Here is a 21,796-nt window from a genome sequence, read left to right as displayed (position 1 = left end):
TTCACATACAATAGATTCAGGCTGCTACATTGAAGTTAGTTCACTTCCTATGACACACAGTTACCCTTGTCTTCTACTCTATGTGATCAGCAAAAGTGAATTTGATTTAGTTCTGTGGAAATGTGTATGTCCACACTTTTGTAGGAAAGTAGTGTCACTCTATTTATGGTGAATCTTTACAAAACAGAATAGAAGAGTCAGCTTAGAATGAGATGCATTTGTCTGACTAGGCCAAACATTCTCGCCAGTCTAGTCACATTGAGCTACTGTACACACTCTTTGAGTAGGGAGTGCACACAATTCTTTGTGAAAAAGTCATTAACACCACTTCTAACAGCCACAATATGAGTCAATCACAACATTGACATAGAAATGTGAATATCACGTTATATTTGAAAGGCTTTCACAAGTGTTGAATTTCCACATGTTTGTTTGCTTGTTTTTCTCCAGTGGGTGTGTTTGCAGAAGAATGCAGTTGTCCATGACTGTTCCAAGTGCATTTGGGTGAGCCTTCTGGACTCAATCCTATCTGGAGTGCGCGTCCTTATCAGGGGTTATCTTGCCCTTTCCAGGGGCGGAGTCTGCGGGCGAACTGTTCCTGGTGGCAGACTGGTGGGGGTTGGTGCTGGGGGAGCCCGAGTGGCTGCGGGTCCCCAGGATTCCCAGCCCCAGGGAGGGCCCATTGGTGGTGGCTGCCGAGGGCACCAAGGGCGGAGGGGGTGCGGACAGGGTGGAGGGGGGCGAGCTGTTCTTGTGCAAAGAGTTTGAGAAGATCGAGCTAGTCCTTGAGTAAGGGGGGATGCCCCCCATCATGGCCCTGTTGAGTGGGTTGAGGGGGTCGGCCCCTACGTGTATTAGCCGGCTACGCTCGGCATCCTCCCGCAGCACACGGTCGCGTTCCTCCAGGTAGCGGTGCATTCGCTCCTGTTCTATGTGGCGCAAGGTGGACTCCATGGCCAGGGGGTTGTCCCTCGAGAAGTCGTGGTGCTCCCGCTCCCGCAGCCGGTCCGGGTGCTCGATGATGGGTCCCATCGGCTGGTGCAAGGCGGAGCGCATCAGCCGGTCTCGCTCGTACTCGCGCTCGATGCGCATCTGGTGCTCCCGCTGCAGCGCCTCCAGGCTGCCCCTCCCGAATGGGTCCCAGGGGCCTGGGAGGTGGGGATTGGGGGGCCGCTCCATGTGGTGCAACTGGGACATGCCAAAGGGCACGTTTGGCAAGCGGCGATCCAGGAGAGACATCATAGGACTCATGTTCATGGCGGCCTGGTGCAGCGCCATCGCGTCAGGCGGTGGCAGTCTCTCTGCCATTCTCTCTGGCATCACGTCCGTTAACCGCTCTGGGATCCTCTCGGGCAGCCGCTCCGGTAACCTCTCGGAGGGCCGCTCCTTCTCCGGCTCCTTACGCTCCTCCTTGCCCGTCAGCGAGTTCACGTGCAACACATTATTAAACGCACTGTCTGACCGACTGTCGTGACTTCGTGACGCTGAATGTCTTACGTCATTACCATGGCGATTGGGGGGTGACACACGCTTAAGATCATTTGACCTACTGTCCGAGCTGCGCTCCTCTTTTCTTCTCTCATGGTCGCGATCATTGTCCACAGAACGCATGTGATTGAGAGTCCTTGATTCACACTCCCCATGCCTACTGTCACGGTCTCTGTCGTTGGACCAACCATCAGTGCTTGTATGGTTCAGTGACCTTTCACCCTTATCCAAATCCTTGCGATCTCTGCAGGGATGAAAGAACAAAAGAAACAGATTTATGTGATGTGACGCACTTTACAACCAGAGCAAATCTTTGCATTTCACTAAGGCACTGGGCTCATAAGATTTCAGCCAATTTCACTATTGTAAAAGTGGACATTTTCGCGTAATTTTTCACACTCGGCTGGGTACAACAAATTCCTCTTTTATAATTCCGCAGAACCAGGACATTAGTCACTGGAACATATAGCATACAAAAATATTTGCATGCTTTTATTTTTGCGCTAGCTTCTGGTTATGCAAAAATTTTCATAAAGCAAAAATTTCCACTCTTACAGTACATCAATTTTATATTCACTCTGCCGCATGAAGGAAACGTAAACAACCAGACTTTACAGAACACCTCTGTCAACATTTTTCATTAATATCAAGTAACTTGCCTAAATGTAGGCAACCTGTGCAGTCCTTTCACGGTATGCTGCGCGGATAATGACGATTGCTAGATATACCACAAACATCCCAAGCTTCTGCTACAGTATTAATGGCACATTATGACAATATCTAAAATTCTTTTGTCTTGGAAAAACAAAAGAGAAGAAAATGGGGAAGGAAAAGCAAGCTTGACTCCTTTTTTTTTCTCACTATGCTGCCATCTACATCATAAATGGAACAGTGCCCTCGCGTGCCCAATCTTCAAAACACAAAGACACAGAGAAATGTGACAGAGACAAAAACAACCAAGTTGATGGAAACAGTGTGTGTGCCTCATTATCAGCTACAGTGACAAATTGCTCACTCGGGAGGCCGTGTCTCCGGCTCACAGCTCCCCCGGGATGGGACAGTGACTGACATGAGCCGCAGGGGTAGTGGGGGGGGGGGGGGATGATGAAGTGGGGTGGGGTGGGGCGAGTACATGAATCAGCGAAGGCCAGATTCATTGCAGCTCCTCACACATGGGGAAGGGAGAGGAGGGGGAAGGTAGAGTGATAAGTGAAAACACACCACTGGTCACAGACAGGTGGAATGTGACATTCCGTGCATACTTCATGAAAACAGGTGACCCTCTCTCCTAAGGACGGGAGTGACCACATCAGCAACACTCGTCTATAACTGACCCGTCTGCTTGGGCAAGGAACAATTGTTGGCTCAGTGCTATATTTCCCTTCAAACCATGCAAATGTCTGCTACACAACATAACTAGTGAGCTGAAACTGGCTCAACATATCCAGACAAATCCATTCTTCAATGCATGGTGACTTCATCATTCAGCAAAGCAAATTCTCATCATTTTCACTGACAAGTCGCTTTAAAAAATATGTAGGACTACTAAGGACGGAATTATCAACCTGCATGCGATCTTCAACGGCTAATTAATAACACTTCTTTTTTATGTGTGTACTTGAATGTGCTTCACATCAGATTTTTAAAGAGCTCTTTAATTGACACCAAGTATGAAGAATTGAGTAGGAGACTAATGAGTTAATGGTCCCTCGTTGACAGAGGTCCTTTCAGAAAGTTAATTTAGCGACGAGGTGACTGAAAACATACCCAAAAACGTGTGTGATGATAACAATCAAATTGGAAGTGACTCCTCCGGAAGAGGGATAAACTCAGTTAAACTGCCCACTGCAACGGAGGAAATTGGTCATCCGCCTTGTCCCTCTTATACCCCTCACACATGGTCATGGCTTTTACTGCTTGCGTTCTGATATTTCTCAAAAAAGAGTATCTTTCCTGTGTACTTAATGGCCATTTACACATCCATCTCATTACAACGTATCCTCTGCCCATCCGATCCTCCAAATTAAATTTCTAGCTCTCTACTTTGGGTCCCCATTACGAGGTCCGTTTTCGGTCCCCCCCCCCCCCCCCCTTCCCCATCTATCATCTCCACAATGCATACACAAAGGAATTTGTCTTTTTATCTCCCTTTCTCGGAATCTTTCTCTCTCCCTTATTCATATTTTACCCCTTCCTCTGTGACCGATGCCATATTGGAGCCAAAATTAGCACAGGAAGGCGCGAAATGAAAAACGTCTTATGTGTGTGAGAACGCTTTCCCATCCATTTAATTTGTGCTTCCCCATCCCACCCACCTCCACCCCCCCCCCCCCCCCCCCCCCCCCCCTCCTCTCTCAAAGCCTCAGAAATTATTTCTTACAGTCAATATTAGTGGTTTCACTTCCTGGAAGAAGTCTATGTTGGTTTCCGCCCGTTGGTAATGCACACTGTCTGCCCAGACTGAAGAAGAAGCTGCTCATTCCTTGGAAAATAACAATTTCAAAACTTGCTCTGCATCTTCAGTTCTCGACTGAAATTTTCGACTCATTGCGAGTGTGTCACTACCTGATAGAAGGGTTAACACACCGAGTCCTGGGGTAATTTTGCTGCAGAAATGATCATCTTAATGTCATCAAATTGGCAACTCTGAATTTGACAGTGTTATCTTACATTTGGAGAGAGATTAGATGTAACTGGTTAAAACTAATCAAATCTGCATAAATCTGACATGAATGCACAAAGTCTTTGCCAATTTTGAGAGAGCAATAGGAACAGTAATTTTTTTATATTGTCTGGACCCACTGAGGACTTCTGACAGTTTCAGATAACACAAGATATTAATTCTACTGAATAGTCTTGATCACTGTACGCTCTAAAATGATACTACATGAAACCTAACGTCAATTCGTCACATAAACAAACCCCCAGAGTCAACCTTGCTTTGCTGTTCAATTTGGGGTATCGCCAATATGCAAGGCATCGTTGTAGAGCCCTGTCACAGATACACTGTGATAGCTCTGTGGCACTGTTAAGTAGCATTGTCCAGCTTGCGCCTCTGTCCATAATTATATGATGCAATGCAATAAAAGCATACACCTCTTTCATTACTACTCTTTTCCTCAGTTTGAATTTGGTGTCAGAAAAAAGAGTTTACGGATTTTTAATTTGTCTGATTTGTGGCCATTATAGTCATGGGGTGATGGTAAGCAAAGAAATCTTTTAAGATATCCCTGGATGAAAAATGCGACCTGGGTCAGTTAGTCAGCAAAATTTATATGGACGATGTTTGCGCATTGGTCGGGCAAGTGAGATGTAGCCAAGACCGGATCCAACTTTGCTACGGAGCTATCCCACAATGCATCTGAATCAGGGCTGGCCGGGAGGCATTTGCGTTATCGGCGCTATCCCGAACTGAATCTGCAGGCATAACTTCATGCTCAGTGTGACCTTTCACATCCCAGACTCCTCAGAAGCGATACAAAGATAAATAGCAAAATAAGAAGAAAAAGAATTGAAGACTTCCAATGCTACTCCTGAGTAAGAGGGGCAATAATCATCACAGCGGGGATAAGTTTGAAGGAATGGACATGACACCATAATCCCCCTCATCTCCCCATTGGGCTATTGCAGTCACATGTCATGAAGCTAATCACCATCCCACGTTTCAATCTTCTAGCCATCCGCCTCTTTCTATCTCTGCTTCACTTCCCCTCAGCTATCCTCCCGCCCCCTCCCCCCCCTCAAAAAAAAGTCGAGGGAGGAGATAACGGCGCGATCATAACGAGCAATGAAGCACGCTCTCCTGGGGTAAAACCAGTTATCTGCTCTAATGGGTTAGGGCTTCTCGTGATGGAAATCGCTTCTTAACGTCTAATACTTCCTTAACCCACTCACTCTCTCACATCGCTCCCTATGGCCAACTGATGCGCTCCTTAAAAAAAATAACAACAACGCACACACGCACATTTATGATTCTTGCATATATCCAATGAGTCCATGGGAAGATGATTCGATTTGTCTAGTGGTCGCTGGGGGAAAAAACGGGAGGATATAATTTGAGGCGGGATCCGAATCAGGATGTGGAAGATTAAACCTATACGCTACCAGAGGTCATTGGCGTTTTGATACTGATCTCTCGTGCAAGCTCTAATCAGAGGGGATGGCACCCTAATGTTCAATTTCTGATCAGCGCCTCGGATCTTTACATGGAAAGGAGGAACAGTTCATGCGATGACCCGAAAAATCATTCGCTGGCGAGAAGCGACAATATTCTATGTAAGAGAGAAGTGCCTGTTGATCATGTGCGGAAATACTTTTTGACAAACCTTGCTAACACCGACAACCTCTAGCCCCATTACGAGAGAGAGAAAAAAAAAATAACAGTGTTCTACTAAGAGTCTGTCTGGGTAATCTGAAAGACATACCACGGTAGATATCTGATTGATGCAAGGAATAATAATAGGAATAATCGGCTACATATGGAAAATATTGCGGCACATCGATGTGTTCAATCCATGCCAAACCAAACGAAGAGAGATCAGAGGAGGAAATAGTCTCACCTTGCAAAGACTTATATCTAAACCTCTGTCAATGATGTCCCATTTAACTGCTGGTTTTTGCTATAACACACATTTCCCATAGACACCTGCTCACGTATAATCGGGGCTCGTCCTCAACGGGTTACAAAGAGCGTCGACATCTTGGAATGGATTAGCGACATATGGCCCCTCACAAAGAGACAGAGCATCATGAAGAATACAGATTAGTATAAGTCCTTTAAGACAACCAGAGGGCTATCGAAGCCTGTATATGGCTAGACGAGGAGGGCTATTTCTATGAAACCTTCTACATTCCCCCCTCCCCACCTCCCGGTATACATGTAGTTTGTATGATTTCCAGCACCCACATGTGACTGTAGCCCATTTAGCTTCTCAGTGTACTGTACTGTACTGCATAATTTACTAAGGGTCCAATTTTTTTACCTTTCTTCAGTCATGTAAGCATACACAACTCAAATCCCCACAAGAGGTTTTGATGGCTAAATAGATACAACAACGTGTGACTCAAATCTCCACAAGGTTTCAAATTAGGCAGACATACAATGTATCTCCTCTTCAGCTGACCGGGTACTAGGTGGCTGACGAAACAAACCTATGTACAAAGCTCCTCTGCTGAAATGCATCTAGCTGTAATACAGGAGAGGAGCACGAGCACTTCTTGCCATCAGACACGCTCGTTCAAACATCATCCCTGACGCAAGGAGGCAACGTTTCCTTCGGCGTCGGATTCGACTCATTTTTCATGTAAATATGATCGTACGATATTGTCAACAATACTATCAATCATTGTCAAATTCACAGAGTGAGCGAGACAGAGTGAGAGATAGAAACAGAGCAAAAGACAGAGAGACAGACAGACAGACAATATAGACAGAGAGAACGAGAGAGAAAAAGAGAGAGAGAGAGTACATGTGGCATACATGCTATCAAATACCACGCAAATCAGTAGTTGTCTCCCAGTTCCTCTTAACAAATTGCTTCTGAAATACAGTGAATAACGCACTTTCTTCCGTCTCTAAAAATATATCAGAACTGTCGGGCGGAAAATGGGAACCTACGGGTCTAAATTGATGGCGTCTATGACTGCAATTTGCAAACGCTATCGGAGAGGATTTCGAGAAGAGTCTTTGGACATTCGCAGACAAAGGAAAAGACAAGGACGATGGCAGCCTCTGACACCGTAGTGCTTCTTGGGACCAGATACGATGGCTGAACAACACTCTTTGATGACACATGCTCCTAGCTTTCATTTTCCTGCTGCCAAATTGCTCCAACATGGCAGGTCCCCTGCACACCACAGCTCTTCGGGGCGAAATTTTGTCGGGCAGGGAACGGGGGGAAGGAGGGGGCGTTAAGAGGCATTGTTATTTGCAAAACCCATCACCTGTTTTTCATAGCCTGTTTCTTCTCATTTCCCCTGTTTCCTACTCTCTTTCTTTCTTTCTTTCTGCTTTTCTATCTCTCTCTCTCTACTGGATCATCTCCCCCTTTGCTTGGAACCGTTTTTTTGGTGCGTCTTGAATTATGCCCTGCCACAACTGGTGCAAATTAAGTTATCTGCTCTCTTCGCTGGGCCATGGGGCTCTGGGTATCCGTTGTCCACCATTTGGCAGTTCCGCATGCCCCGCTATCTATTCTCATATGCCTGAAACCCCTTTTGTGTTTAACCTGTCAGTTTCAATATCCAAATTGGTCATACACGATGGAAACATTTTTTTCCATCCATTGCGTGACCAAATCATCATCTCCCCTAAAATTTGTCAATGAAGAGTGACTATGCATTTGGCCCTTTTAAGAAAATATGGGGTATAACACAGAGCATCGCTCAAAGTTCTTTATTGATGGGATTACAGCTGAAACATTACCACCCACATGACCTCGATGCCTGTAGGGTTTTTCTTGTAAAAAAAAAGAAGAAAGAAAGAAACGAAAATGTGTTGGGAAATCTTGATGAGAAGTTAAAATGATCTCTGCCTGTGACGCATGGATCCCCAAAGCATGATATACTGGTAAATGATCAGGTCTGTAGCAGGCGGTTAAAGTAACGAACACCCTGTACCCACAGACATCCTGTGTCTGATTGTTGCTCTGATCATCTGCACTGTACACTCGTCAGCACCGAGTCTGCACATCTGTCAAACTTCATGGTATCACTTCTTCCACACTGCCTACCGGGCAGAGAATCCGGGCCACGCCCAAAGGAGGGGAAACCCCTACAGAGATTCAGAGGGGAATTCCCTCAGAGATTTGGAGCGTCAATTGATCTTTGGAATTGCACACCTACAGAGCTTTTCAACGGGGGACTTCTGTCACTGATCTTTCAAAGAGTAATACCTCCACCAAAAATACAAATTAATAGAACATAATACACAAGAATCTATATTAAGCCACCCTGTTCAGCCTTACTCTCATAATCTTCAAATAGCTACAATTTGTTTGGTATCAGTACTACACAGATATGATTTTGTCTTTCCATTGTATCTGCATGAACAATCTTACTTCATTGCTATGAGGGTCCAATAATATTAAAGCCTTCTGTTCCTATTCCACCTGCCACATTCAGAGCAAACATCCTATTCCTCATTCAAAACACTACTACACTATTGCTATACTTTAACATTTAAATTTTGAAGTGTAATAAGTCTCTCTCATTTAATAAATTTGCATGATCTTGCAAACAAGATGGAGCTATTTAGACAAAATAGTAGTTAGTACAAATTGTAGTTTACAGTTTGCTGACTTGATTCTTTGCTAGTCAGTAAGAGAAAAAGTGGACTAACTTCCCTTTACTGTAAAGCAAGAAATATTCGCAGAATGAAATTTTCACGAATTGCCACTGGCATTCAATGCATATAGTGTACACAAGAACTTTCATGTGCAGTTTAATTTCGCGAATCTTGGCTCTTGCAAAATTTGTGAAATCAAGATGCGTGCAAAAATGTATGGCTTTACAGTATTGCGCTAACAATTTCCAAGCATGTGCCAAGACAAATACAGTTCAGACTACAAGACAAGTAGAATGGAAAGCCGGATAAAAAAGTCTGTCTTCATAGTGAACATTAAATTAATACACTTTAGCAACATTCTGTGATCCCTGTTCATGTCACCATCCATTTCCTTTCTCTCAAAGCAGTTTCAGCTTTCGCCCTGGCTTTCACTGATGATTGAAGTGAGAGAGAAAAAAAAAGTTGCCTTCTCACGATAAGAGCTTTACTGGCTATCTGGCCATCAGGTCTCCCTCGATAACTGCAGCTTGATTTTAAAGTCTCCTCATTCCTCCTACACAGGCAGAAAACCAGCTGCAGCCGTTTGCTCCAACACAAACACGGCCTATAACGCTTCGGAATAATGACAAAAGATGTCAACTCGAATCCATCCATTCACCGATCACTCCTCGCACATTTGGGAGTCGCCCCCAGAACTACGTAAATATGGGTATCTCATACGACAAAAGGATAATTCCTCACCGGATGCTCAAGCAAATAGCAAAATTTGCCCCCCCCCCCCCCCCCCCACCAACTCCCCAACCACCTTAATCCAACACTTGGCCCGGTGTCGGGGCCTAATAGCTGCCGACGACATCACAAGCCTAGAACGAGACAATAGGAAACCGCATAACACCTGTTTAGATTTGCTGGTAATTTGGTAATGACGGATTTGGCTGGGAGACCTAATCTAATTGTGAGAGATGATTAGCTGAGTAATCGTTCCTCGCTGCTCCTTGTCCAACCTCGTTAAGGTGACGACAAGGTCCCCACGTCTCTTTGACAAATTCCTGCGCTTCCGCTCCTGAGCCAAAACACTTATCAAGAACCCCCTCCATGAGAAGACGAAAGGACAAAGGGAGGCATAGAAGTCAGGCAGGAGAGCGCATATGTTCAAATCACTCTCTCGTCTCTCCGTGATGAGTCTTGCTCACGATAAACAGATCAGTTTTTTAAAGCTCCTGTTTTCTTAACTGCACTGACATCTTCTCTCCCGCTGAGTCAAAATTATGATCTCTTGTTTCAGATCCATGAATCACCTGCCCTATAACATTAAGTGCATAACTTTGTTTTATTGCACTGGCTCCTGAAGATGGCACCAAACTCAACTTCCTTTCACTGTAATTTGCATTCATCACATTTTAATTGCTTTAAAAAAATAGTCATGACACCACTCCTGTAAAACATTAAACTCCCTGCAACGACAATAAAGTATAAAGAAAGTGGGCACTCAAGCTTAGACATTTAATGATGCACATCAAATAATGCAGATAGTGTGACCCCCCCCTTTTGGGAAATAATAGCAATACAAACCTGTCCCGTTCTCTGTCCTTCTCCCGCTCCCGTTCCCGTTCTCGCTCTCGTTCCCTTTCCCGTTCCCGTTCCCGCTCCCTCTCTCGTTCTCGTTCCCGCTCCCTTTCCCGCTCCTCGTCCTTCAGTCGGTCCCGCTCGCGGTCCAGGCCGAATGGGAACCCGTCCTTTGGCCGCTCCGGCTCGGGCTTGGCCCAGGTGCCCGGCGGCACCCCGGTGACCACTGGGAAGCCAGGCGGAGTCCTGTGCAGACGCCCCCATTGGCCCTGGTGGGGGCTTGCGAGACTCGGCAGACCAATGGATTCGCGGCCATTGAACATGTTAGCACTGAGTGCTGCTGCATCTAGTGAGGGTTACAAAACAAAACAAAATGGATCAGAGTTATGAAACAACAGAAACAGTAACTTAACGGCTTCCACTTTTGTGGACACATTTCTTATTTCGTAGGGTGCTTGCTATGAATTACTGTCACATGCATATCTTTTGCGCATCCTATAACATTAGCTCCTTTATCTGTCATGACAATTCAGCCTTGGAAATGGCAAATTCTGTGTTGCTGGCAACTTATTCCGTCAAGAAAAGAAAATATGTCCAACAGCTTTGCCAGAAGGATATGGCTAAACTAAATACATCTCAACATATGGGCAGGATGGTCCATGAGGGGTTTCAGCTTGTCACAGCAACATTGTAAAATTCCTGCAAACAGTGACACAAAACTATGCTGCAGTAAGAGATTATACATTCCGAACTCCTAGACAACAGGGTGAAATGAGATCTCAGGCAAGACTACAACCAGAGACGAGACTGAATTACAGACAAGGTGGGTCACTCACTGGGTCCACCGAGGGGGAAGCCCAAAGTGGCTGGACCATAGCTGGATGGTCTAGGCATTGGAGGTAGGCCAAGTTGAGGTCCTGAGGGCAAGAAGGTAGGATGGTGGGGCGTGCCTTGCAGGGAAAGAGGCGTGCCCGGCGCACCTGTATGTCAAACAGGAGAGAGAGAGTGGCATCCACATGGGAGGATGCAGATGAAACAGAACACAGGTGAGATTGATGCAAACAAGGAGTGTTTGGGTCTTTCATGTCAAATTTAATACCAACAAAAGTCTTCAAGAGAGTTCATGCATATCACAGTAGTTTCTACCAAACAATGCATTCATAGTACTGTTCACTGTTACTTTACAAAGAAAATATTGCGAGATACAAGCTGTTGAATAACATGTGGCATGAATTTGAGATGCTTCCAACTACAGAATGTACGATAAATGATAACTATAACATACTGTCTGTCCTGAGAGCAGAATACACTCTGATATATGGCTGGAAGATCTCACTGGATAAATTTAACTGCTGGAATTTCATGACACTTGGCACCATGGTACAAATCTTTGAAATAAGCTTGTTAATGTTGTCATCGTACACTAGAAATCAAACTTATATTCTACGGCTGCTGCACTGAGCCTTCAGCGATATCTCTTAGAGATGCAGACTTGTTAGACTGGTAGAATTCACTTTCCACTCAATCATAAAGATTGTACTCTCGAGATTACTGCTTGCGCATGACGTACTGAATATTCATGCATGCACTTATCCCCTGTGCATTTTGCCAAGGCATCTTCACATCCATTTCCACACACATACACACACACACACACACCCAGATGTAAACACACATACATACACCACGCATAACCCTGCCCGTCCTCGGTGCATGGAATGAGAACATGGCATGTCATGATGCGGGTGTGTGAGCTCCCAGTGATGTGTGTCCTCACCCCCCCCCCCCCCCCACCCCCACCCCCCTTGCACTTTCGACCGCTGTACTCACTGTGCGAGAATATATTGGACTGTAAGTGAAGATCGGGCGGCCGCGGGGGAGAAAATATATGAGGCCCGCCTGGCTTCCCGAGGAAGGCATCTTGTTTCAGCGGATCCTTCTGAGCATCAACTTTGGCCTGCGGGGAGGGCAACGGAGGTTGATGGGTAGAACGAGAGAAAGATGAGAGGAGGACGGAGAGAACGGCGGGTGATGGAGAGACAGATGGACAGAGAGTGGATGATGATGATGGATGACGTTTGAGAGGATGGATGGATAGAAGGTGGTAATAGGGATGCAATTGAAAGGCAAGTAGGTGATGTGGAAAGAATACATGGGATGAGGGATGGAGATAATTGGGATGGAGGAGAAAGTTTGTGAAGATTTGGAAAGAAAGGGGGCAAAATGAAGAGCAGGAACAGAGGAAGAGTAGAAAGAGGAAGACAATGAGAAAGCAGAAGGGGTTAAGGGGATGGAAAATGGAACATGTGAGAGGAAAGTGTCCAGGAATAAGGGAAAGCATAGATTGATATTAGGACAGGAAGGAGACGGGAGAATGGATTGGGGGAGAGAAAGACAGGCAGAGGGGGGAGTGAAAAAATGATAATGAAATATTGAATTCAACCAGTCATAAGCCATGCACTCTTCAAACAATTTACAATTTTTGTGTTTGAAGGTTGCAAACAAGCTGAAGTAATCTCAAAATTCATTCACAGTCCTAGTTACAGTCAGCATCAGCTGAAATACCTTGTATTGAAAAAAATAAAAAAATGAGGAGAGAGGAATATCTCAACATGGCTTTTGTCTGACTGCTCAAAATAAACATGAATTCACTGTCAACATTAGCGACTCAGCTACTGAACTGGGGCTTGTGATTGATAACACCATTGATCCCTGGCGGATCAGGGGGTAACGGTAGAAAAACAGAGTGACCTTTTGTTTGTCAGAATTCTTGGCGATAAACTAAATCCTGCTTTCCTTTTCATGATCTCCCTGAATCATTCATACAGTGAATAACAGGAGCCTGGCTGTTTTTCTCTGTTTGTTGTTATTCAAGCAAAGTGCCAAGTCTCTCTTAATACACTGTGGTATTTTGGGTGACTCAACAAAGATATATATGGGATGGTACCTGATTTACTATCACACATTGTGCATATATGCATACCAAATTCAACTTTCGATCAAAGTAGTGGATAAGTTGACTAACTTGTCAATAGTAAAGACACACTCCTCTCTTAACCCGTTGAAGACAAGTCCCGAGTATACTCGGGCAGGTGTCTATGGGAAATGCGTGTTGTAGCAAAATCAGCCCGTCCTCAATGGGTTAATCGGAAATGATCTTGCTTTGAATGAAACTTGTGAAGCACACATGTTACCACAATTCACTTTCTATGTTTAGACAGGAAGTAACCTGGGTGGGAGGAGTCTGGAGAACATCAAACAATGCTTGTTCCAGTGCAAGTCCAGTCCCACTGAGTACAGCACACAGTTACATATGAGTGAGACTGATCACTCCTATCCACAGCACATCGTTTGAGTTTTGTTTGTTTGATGTTTAATTTTGGTACTTTTGTATTTTGGTATTTTGGTAAATATACACTTGTTAGTAGCCAATGACCTAAACCTTTACATTGAATTCCTGGTATATATTATTTGAATCCTTGTTGTGGACTGCAACCGGAGTTGAAAGTCTAGCTGGAATTTAATAAAGAACAGCATCCTGTCCAATTACAAATCAGTGCAATTTGTGCGGGGGATTCCCCGCCCCGGACGACCCTCTTACCTTCTGCTGGTGGTGGTAAATCAACCAAGCCACGTTCACGTGAGCAGCACACCATTTACCCGGCTTCTAGGGAGAGAATACACAAAACACACAGTGCACAGAGCAAGTTAGCATAACGCACACTCAAATGAGGCTTTTCACACTCATTTACACGTATGTACCATCAAAAATGCCCATTACTAGATATCAAATGATGTTTGGGCTCAAAAGCATCAGATGAAAATGGTGAAAGCAGAGCGAAGGCAGAAGCAACGGCAAGACAGCATGGATAGATTATATAGAGACTACAACAAAGCAGGAATGTTGGTTAGAATTATGTGCGTGCATGCATGCATCATGAGGATTGTTTTTTGTTTGTTTGTTTTTTTTAGCTTTTCTCCTTTAGTTCCATCACTGCAATGTGCAAAATACTTCTTGATTAGAACATACACAGGCAAATGCTTTTTTTCCCCTCAAAGTTGTTATGAAATAAAATAAAAGGGAAAAAACAGCAAATGGGGTACAAACAATGCCATGAAAACCTTAGAATGTGACAAGAACGAAGATAGCAGTGGTTAACACTACAATAAAGCTGGCACACATGTAATAACAAAGAACTTGCAGTGGAAATTTAATGCAATTTCGTTTTGCTTTTGTTTTTGTTATATAATCACATTTTTCTCTGATCTGCTATTTTCTTGGGGGGGGGGGGAGGTAAATCTGAACATGAATTTCATGAAGAAATGCATGCAAAAATAGGGAAAAGCATCACTTCTTATCAGCCACATACACCCCAATTGTTGAAAGGGATGGAAAATGTACACAGGCTTTGAGCCCAAGGGTATAATTTGTATACATAGGACTGACCAATGTGTCTAAGAGTTGAAGCGAACAAAAATTTGAAATTATTTTCTACCACAGTGGGATCTTTACTATCAGACAAATAAAAGAAGCAAACAGATATAAGAGATATATGCAAAAAAAAAAAATGCTGGCAGATTTGAATCTTTTTTTCCTTAACTAATAAGGCGCTACTCTATGACTCTTTAGACCTGACTTCTCTAACAGATTTGTTTATCTCCCAAATCTAAAAGTCAGATTGATAAAATCTGCAGTAGATATGGACGGCTGTGTCATCAATAATTTGAAGTCTCAAATCATACACAAAAATTGTGAACCCCTAGTCTACCTGACAGTGACCAATTACAGTTGGAAAGTTTGAAATCTGAGTACATATCATATCCACAAGTATAATGTCCTCTTAAGACCTATTCCTTGTGAAACTTGAAGCGGAACCAACAATTCCCCTGCAAGGGGGAGTCAAGATCTGTAAATGAGACATCCTACATAGTTTTCCTTTGTATCTGTCTCTTACTCAGCTGTTTTTGGGGATTTTTTTTCTTACGGGATGACGGTGCCTTGAGGGTTGTGACCACAGCATCTCCTTAGCATCTTAAAGCAGCTTCCTTACCGATTTTGCGCAGACCTTCTTAACCAATTTTCTCCCACCATAATTTGTTTCCACCCTCATTAGGGGACTGTAATGAGGACAAAGTAATCCACATCAGTCCCTCATTTGCCTTGCATTATTGGATTTGTAAGCTCACATATTTTTCCCCCCTTCTTCTACTTCCTTCATCTTTTTTTTTCCCCCTCTCACAACACATGGCGATTGGCTAGACATACACGGTAGATTATACCGAGCCCGGATATTTGGGATTTGAGCGCCGAGACCTCTGGTTTCAGCGCTCGGTTAGCCTCAATCCATCCAAAAACAAATGGATTACGTCCCCCTCTCTCTCTCATCCTACATTTACGGGATCCACAGGGGCTTTGGAAGATCAAGAGCTCACAGGACATTTTGTCTCCCGGTTAATCAGAGGGGAATTAGAAGAGTCTAATATCGACAATCTCCCCCACTCCCGCCCTCTTACCATATGCTCTCACTGTCTCTCTGCGTTTTTCTAAAATAATATCAACGCCACATCATGGAACACAAACACCATTGTTCTGGGCTTAAGACAAGCACCACTTTTTTTTTTCCCCTCTGGTTGCTTGTGGCTTCTTGGTTGCTGGCTTTTCTATTTACCGCCAAATTAGCCTCATTTCCACTCCCAAATAAGACTCCCATTTGCAGAATTGGCCTCGGGGCAATATTAAGCGCTAATGCGGGAGGGGGAAAAACAAAACAACACTAACGTAGGGCAACGAAACTGCCCGGGTTTCGCAGCCATTATCCACGGGGACGGAATTACGCCTGGAATACGGAGTGACATCCCTAATGCGATGACTAATGGTTATTTCTGGCCTTTCCTCGGCAGGAAAATGTTCTGGGAGGAGAATCGACAGGGATACTAATGGAAAGAAACTGGATAAAGGAATATGCCACAATGCACTGTTACTGTTAAGACAGAGCATGCAAGGACCATAACCCCCCCCCCCCCCACCACCACCTCGGAAAAAAAAGAAAAAAAAAAACAGTCACATGATTGATTCAAATCTACTTGATTTTCACAATCGAGCCACATACAAATTCCTCAGTACCATTCCTCACAGCTCTCTATCACGGGGCTAAGTAATATCAATGCTGTCGCAGATTACGACTGACACATCCAAAGTGGCCAAATTGACGAATGTGCACTTTCCGCGAGGGGAAAGAGAGGGGAGGGGTGTGCGTGTGTGTAAAGCAGGCTTTCGACTTTGGGGCCGTTAATGCATTGAAGTATTGCACAATAGGAGTGGGGGAGGCATGTGTCCTAAATTGTCAATTTCCTACACAAACAAATCAAGCTCGCCCAAAAATGGTAAGACTCTTGCACGAAGTGGAGGAACGCACTGCGATTCTCTGAACAGTGCAGATCTAGTTCAGAAGCAGGGCACTACACTGATTTGGCAGACAGTCACAGTTTGGGATGTAGGCCCCTACCGGTAGATCGTACCTGTTTTTCACCTTGGCATTCACATCCACAGTATTAAAGATAACTATCATGTGCTCATGTCTTAAGACATCTCATACTCAATGTGTCTTACAAGCCAAGCAAACACGTATGTATATCACACTTGGAGACACGATGCCTAGGTTTTTACCTGCAGCTGGCATTTATCCAAATTTAACGCACACATCCAGGGATTTGAGATGAAGATAATATGCGCATGCAGATAGCAAGCGATAATGCTCTAACCAATGCGATGCAAACAAGAACACTATCTACCAAGCACAGGTGGCATGTATGCAGTTCGACATGGCCGAGCAAAAGGGCAATCAATCCAGGAGTCAATCATACAAGCACAAGTGATTGCTACTGACAGCATAATTCATTCATCATCTATATACTGTATCAATGCAAAATATCACCGAAGTCATAGAAAACATTAAACATTTAAAACACTTGGTCATCAAACCCAGAAACCAATTTGATATATTTTCCAGAAAACTCCCAAGACCTGAGAATTATTGCCACAGGAGGCAATTCCTCAAAGAAAAATCATGCAAAGCTCTTTGTCACAGATACCCTTTTGGAAAGACAGCAACAACAATAACACTTATACAATCATTAAATCCAAAACATCTATCAATCACAAAGAAAGGCTACTCTTGGACAGGGGCAGGAAAGACAGCATGTAAAAGAAATCAAAATTCACAAAAAGAAAGAAAAGAAAAGAGTAAGAAAACAAGCATGCCACATTTACAGTAGCCCTCATTGTTACACTGAAAGCCATGCCAATCTCCCTTTAGAAATGGTCAGACCTCCTATTGCTAAAATGTATCACCGCCTAAGAGTATTTAATGCAGGAGTCAGTGCAAAAAGGTGCAGAAAGACTGAAAGAATGATAGATGAATAGAAGCAAAGATGCCACCTTTCTGCTTCAACTACATATAATTTGGTAATTATATGAAGAATAAAATATATTTGTTCAGCATTGCTTCCCTATCTTTCAACACTATCTTGCAGTTAGCACTTGCAAGTTGCCTACACATTTCCGGACACAGTACATTTGTTGTTGTTGTTGTTTCCCCCCCCCCCCCCCCCAGTATTATGTGAAAGATACAATTACACATTCATAATTTCACACAAGAATCTTATGCCGAAAAGATCAAAGCCCCAATATATGCTTTTAACCTGGATTTGCATTTTGTTTTAAAAGATCCTGGCCTATTTGCTGTGTACACAACTTAGTCTGGAGCATGCGATTCCAGGGATCCCACAAGAAAAGAAAAAGAAAAAAAGAGAACAACTGCCAGTTAAACATATACTGCACCAACAACTAGTGGGAAAATACAAACCTCGCTTTCTTCCCATGGTGGTAAATGATTTTAGTAATTACTACTTTTGTATCAACCCAACTAAGAATTGGGGAATCGGGGACAATCGTTTGAATTTGATCACGAGCATAAAGAGCACAAGGGGGATGGGGGACAAGACACACAGACTTGACAACCGCATGCAAACTTGACATCATCATTATTATCATTTGTTTGTTTGTCTGTCTGTTTGTCTCTAGCTAAGGTAAAAGCGTGGGGCACCTTCATCAGTGGTTTAGTGACGCGACTGTCCAGCCGGGGCAGGGGTAAACCACCATCGGGCCAACTCTAGTAGGAGAAAAACAAGAGAGAAAAATGACACATGGAGGATAGGGGGGGTGTTTGGTGAGTAGAAAGAGACAGATAGATAGAGAGGGAGAGGGAAAAAACGAGAAAGAGTGGAATGAGAAATGGAAAGATGAATAGGAGAAGGATGTGGAATGGTTAAAAGACAAAAATCATGTTTTAACAAGAACTGGAACATGCCTTTCCTCGAAGACACAGGTCGATAACATGGTGTCCTACACCCTAGATCATGCGCCCTTCCAGTAGATTATTTTCTCTTTAAAAATTGTCAATATTTCCGAAGCAGTTTCTGATCAAAGGATATGACGTGTATTCAGCATTGTTAACAGGCTTCATATGATGATGAACAGACAGTCATCTATGCATCTAATATTTTTTTATTCTCGCTGCGAGATGCTACCGAATGCCATCTGTTATCACACCCTTCTCTGTCCGAATATTTCTACATGCAAGTTGGATTACATTCAGAAGAGATCTATCTATGCAATAGTGTCCTTGAATTTCAAATCTTTCCCTTTCTTTGTCTCTGGTGGCTGTGGAATGATGAAGTGCAACGTTTGTATGGAATAGAATGTGAACCAATTTTCCTTCCACGACACATCAGCTGAAATTCATATGTATGTATGTGTGAGTGCATGTACACATGAACTCTATAGGCATGTATGCATGCATGTATGTATGTATTATCATTATCATTATTATCAATGTACATGTATGTACGTATGTCTGTCTTTTGTATGTCTGTTTGTATGTATGCATATGTATACATGATTTGATTTAGTCTTCTCTACTAGCTGCTTTATTGCTTTTTGTTCCCTACCAATGAATACTTCTAACAAAGAAGAAAGTAATGATGGAGTGCATGTTAAACAGAACAGCAAACTTTTCAAAGTGGCATAAATTGCAAAAAAAAAATCCCCTAAACAAACATAAGTTTTACCACAACCAAGCCAAGAGAGAGCGAAAGGTAGGAACGTCTTCGCAAATGAATGAGAAGAAAAAAGAAATGCTCACAAACTAGAGAAAAATCAGGGATGGAAAAAGTGGGAGAGTGTAAACGGAACAAATGATGGATGAACTGAAGCCAGGCAATTCCAATGGAGAATACACGTGGTAAAAATTTCATGAGCATGAATTGATATATGGCATGTGTGCTCCATGCATACAAACTGCAATATGAGTGTAAATCACAGATTTAGGAGCATCAAGCTTTGTCAGTGAGATTGGAGATGTAAGATACAGGTCTTTGTCATTGCTCACAAGAGTTATATACAATTTTTTTTTCTTTTTTTTGTGGTGCTTTTTTAGCAGAGCTTTAGAGAAAAAGAGGGATTCCAAGCAGAGTGATCCCCTAAATATTTAGAGTGTTCTGAGATTATAGCACAGTATGCAGCCGATTGAAGGGAATACAAAGGGAGGGGATGGCGAGATGTACAAATGATTCTATGGATGTGGAATCAAAGTGGAAGCAATGAGAGCTGGCTTGACAATAGAGGGAGCTATACAATGCCGAGATTGTCATTACTTAATTTTTGTTGCTGTTGTTGTCGTGGTGAAGTCCCTACAAAATCTTGTAGTCATATATGTGTATTCAGCATAATGGGGGTAAATATAAATTGCACTGTATGTATGTACAGCATGGATCTAAAATATGAGCAAAGGCTGAGTTAATCAACCATATAGTCATAATCTCTGCATTTAACCATTATTTCTCACTAATCTTGCAGAAATCATTTAATGTCATCCTGTTTCAAGATTTGATCTACATTCTAAACAGAGATTTAATATATCAAAGGAGTAAATATCAATGAAAGTGGGAGATATTTTCAGAGAATTTGGCCGACCCCACCCCCACCTCAATACTCTGATGCCCTGACACAAAATGTACTTGTCCTTCTGTCTTCCCGGATAATCCCGGCAACCACTAAATCTTCATCTTTTACCGTAGCTATCGATGAGAGAAGAGTTTTAAGGTAAAGATCTGAGATGGTGAGGATGAAGGGGAGGAAGGGTGAAAAGTTGTACCTTTGGTTGAAATGCACCGTGCGCTCCGGATCCGAATCCGCCCGGTAGACTGGTGGGCGGGAACATTGCATTCATTCCTGGGGGCACACCCATACCAAGCTGGGGACAGAAATTGGTGTCAGAGCAGAAAAGGAGGAGGAGGAGGAAGAGGAGAATGAGGCGAGAAAAGGAATGAGCAAGAAGAAGAAAAAGAAGAAGAAAAAGGAGAAGAACAAGAAGAACACAGAGAGTAGAGAAGGAAAAAAAAAAGAATCTTGTTAGGAATGTGAAGCTCATAATTGATGAAAAATCAAGAGACAACATTTATAAAACATATAACCCTTGAAGACTTCACAAAGTCATAGGTAAACGACTGTTTTGACATGTGTATCTGCAGCACTTCTATGAAATTAACCTATATTACAAATTCATCTAATTTAACTAGATTAATATCAGAATGCAAAATGCAGCCATGCACATAAACTTCAGATATGCATGCTTGATATCTCATGAATTTTTTACACATACACTGTGCATATAATTCATATTCATAGTAGCTTGTGCACCACTACTTTCTGTGTTCCTTCAAAATATATGTCACAGCTATTAAAATGCATGTGAAGATTATATGTGCACATGTTAATGTGCTAGTGTATCCATATATATTGATGAAAGATCATTTTCATTTACAAGTTTTCTGGGTGAGGTGCAATGATTATGGAACATCATTCACAAATGTCCTTTTTTTTATAAGTGAAGGAAATGGAGTGTAAAAACTGCTGCATGCTTGGTGTCATCTTTTACAAGGACAAACCTCAATTTTTATCAAAGAAAAAGGAGTTTCAGTCACTCTTCACAACATTTTGAGTTTAGGTTTCTGGTGATTTTTATTTTAAGATAAATGATGCCTACGGCACCACTTCGTGGCGGAGGCATACAGATATTGATACTGATGTGTAGACATTGATTCATATTAGCTGGTGTGTCACTACCTTTTATACCCAGAGTGATATATTTGTGATTTGTTAGTGTGGCAACCTGAGTGGTTTCATCAGCATTTGGTCCTACTCACACAGCTAACTGACGATGACAAACTCATTTTGTTTCAGGCTAAGAAAAAAAAAAAGGAAATTAAAAAAAAAAAGAGCAAATAAAACTGCATAATAATGTGTCCTTGAGTACTCAAATTACTATCTTTATCAAACTTTAAAGAAATGTGCTATGTATTGTGCTAAATGCCCATGATGCAAGCATATCATGAACA

The 21,796-nt window shown here is 42.9% G+C and overlaps 1 protein-coding gene across 1 annotated transcript; it reads right to left on the bottom strand.

Annotated features, from left to right (window-relative positions):
* On the bottom strand, positions 1-20,652 carry LOC139739329 (uncharacterized; the record flags this gene model as incomplete). The annotated part of the gene is made up of 7 exons (XM_071649944.1): positions 1-1,732; positions 10,346-10,685; positions 11,176-11,319; positions 12,170-12,296; positions 13,941-14,006; positions 18,445-18,510; positions 20,554-20,652. Coding segments are annotated over 7 exons (2,049 nt in total), but the record flags the coding sequence as incomplete, so codon positions are not given.
* Positions 20,653-21,796: the final 1,144 nt, after the last annotated feature.

This window comes from Diadema antillarum, unplaced genomic scaffold (assembly GCF_040938485.1).
Source record: "Diadema antillarum isolate AM-2024a unplaced genomic scaffold, OU_Dant_1.0 seq00000796_RagTag, whole genome shotgun sequence".
Taxonomy (NCBI): Eukaryota; Metazoa; Echinodermata; class Echinoidea; order Diadematoida; family Diadematidae; genus Diadema; species Diadema antillarum.
This window is presented reverse-complemented; position numbering and strand designations above follow the sequence as displayed.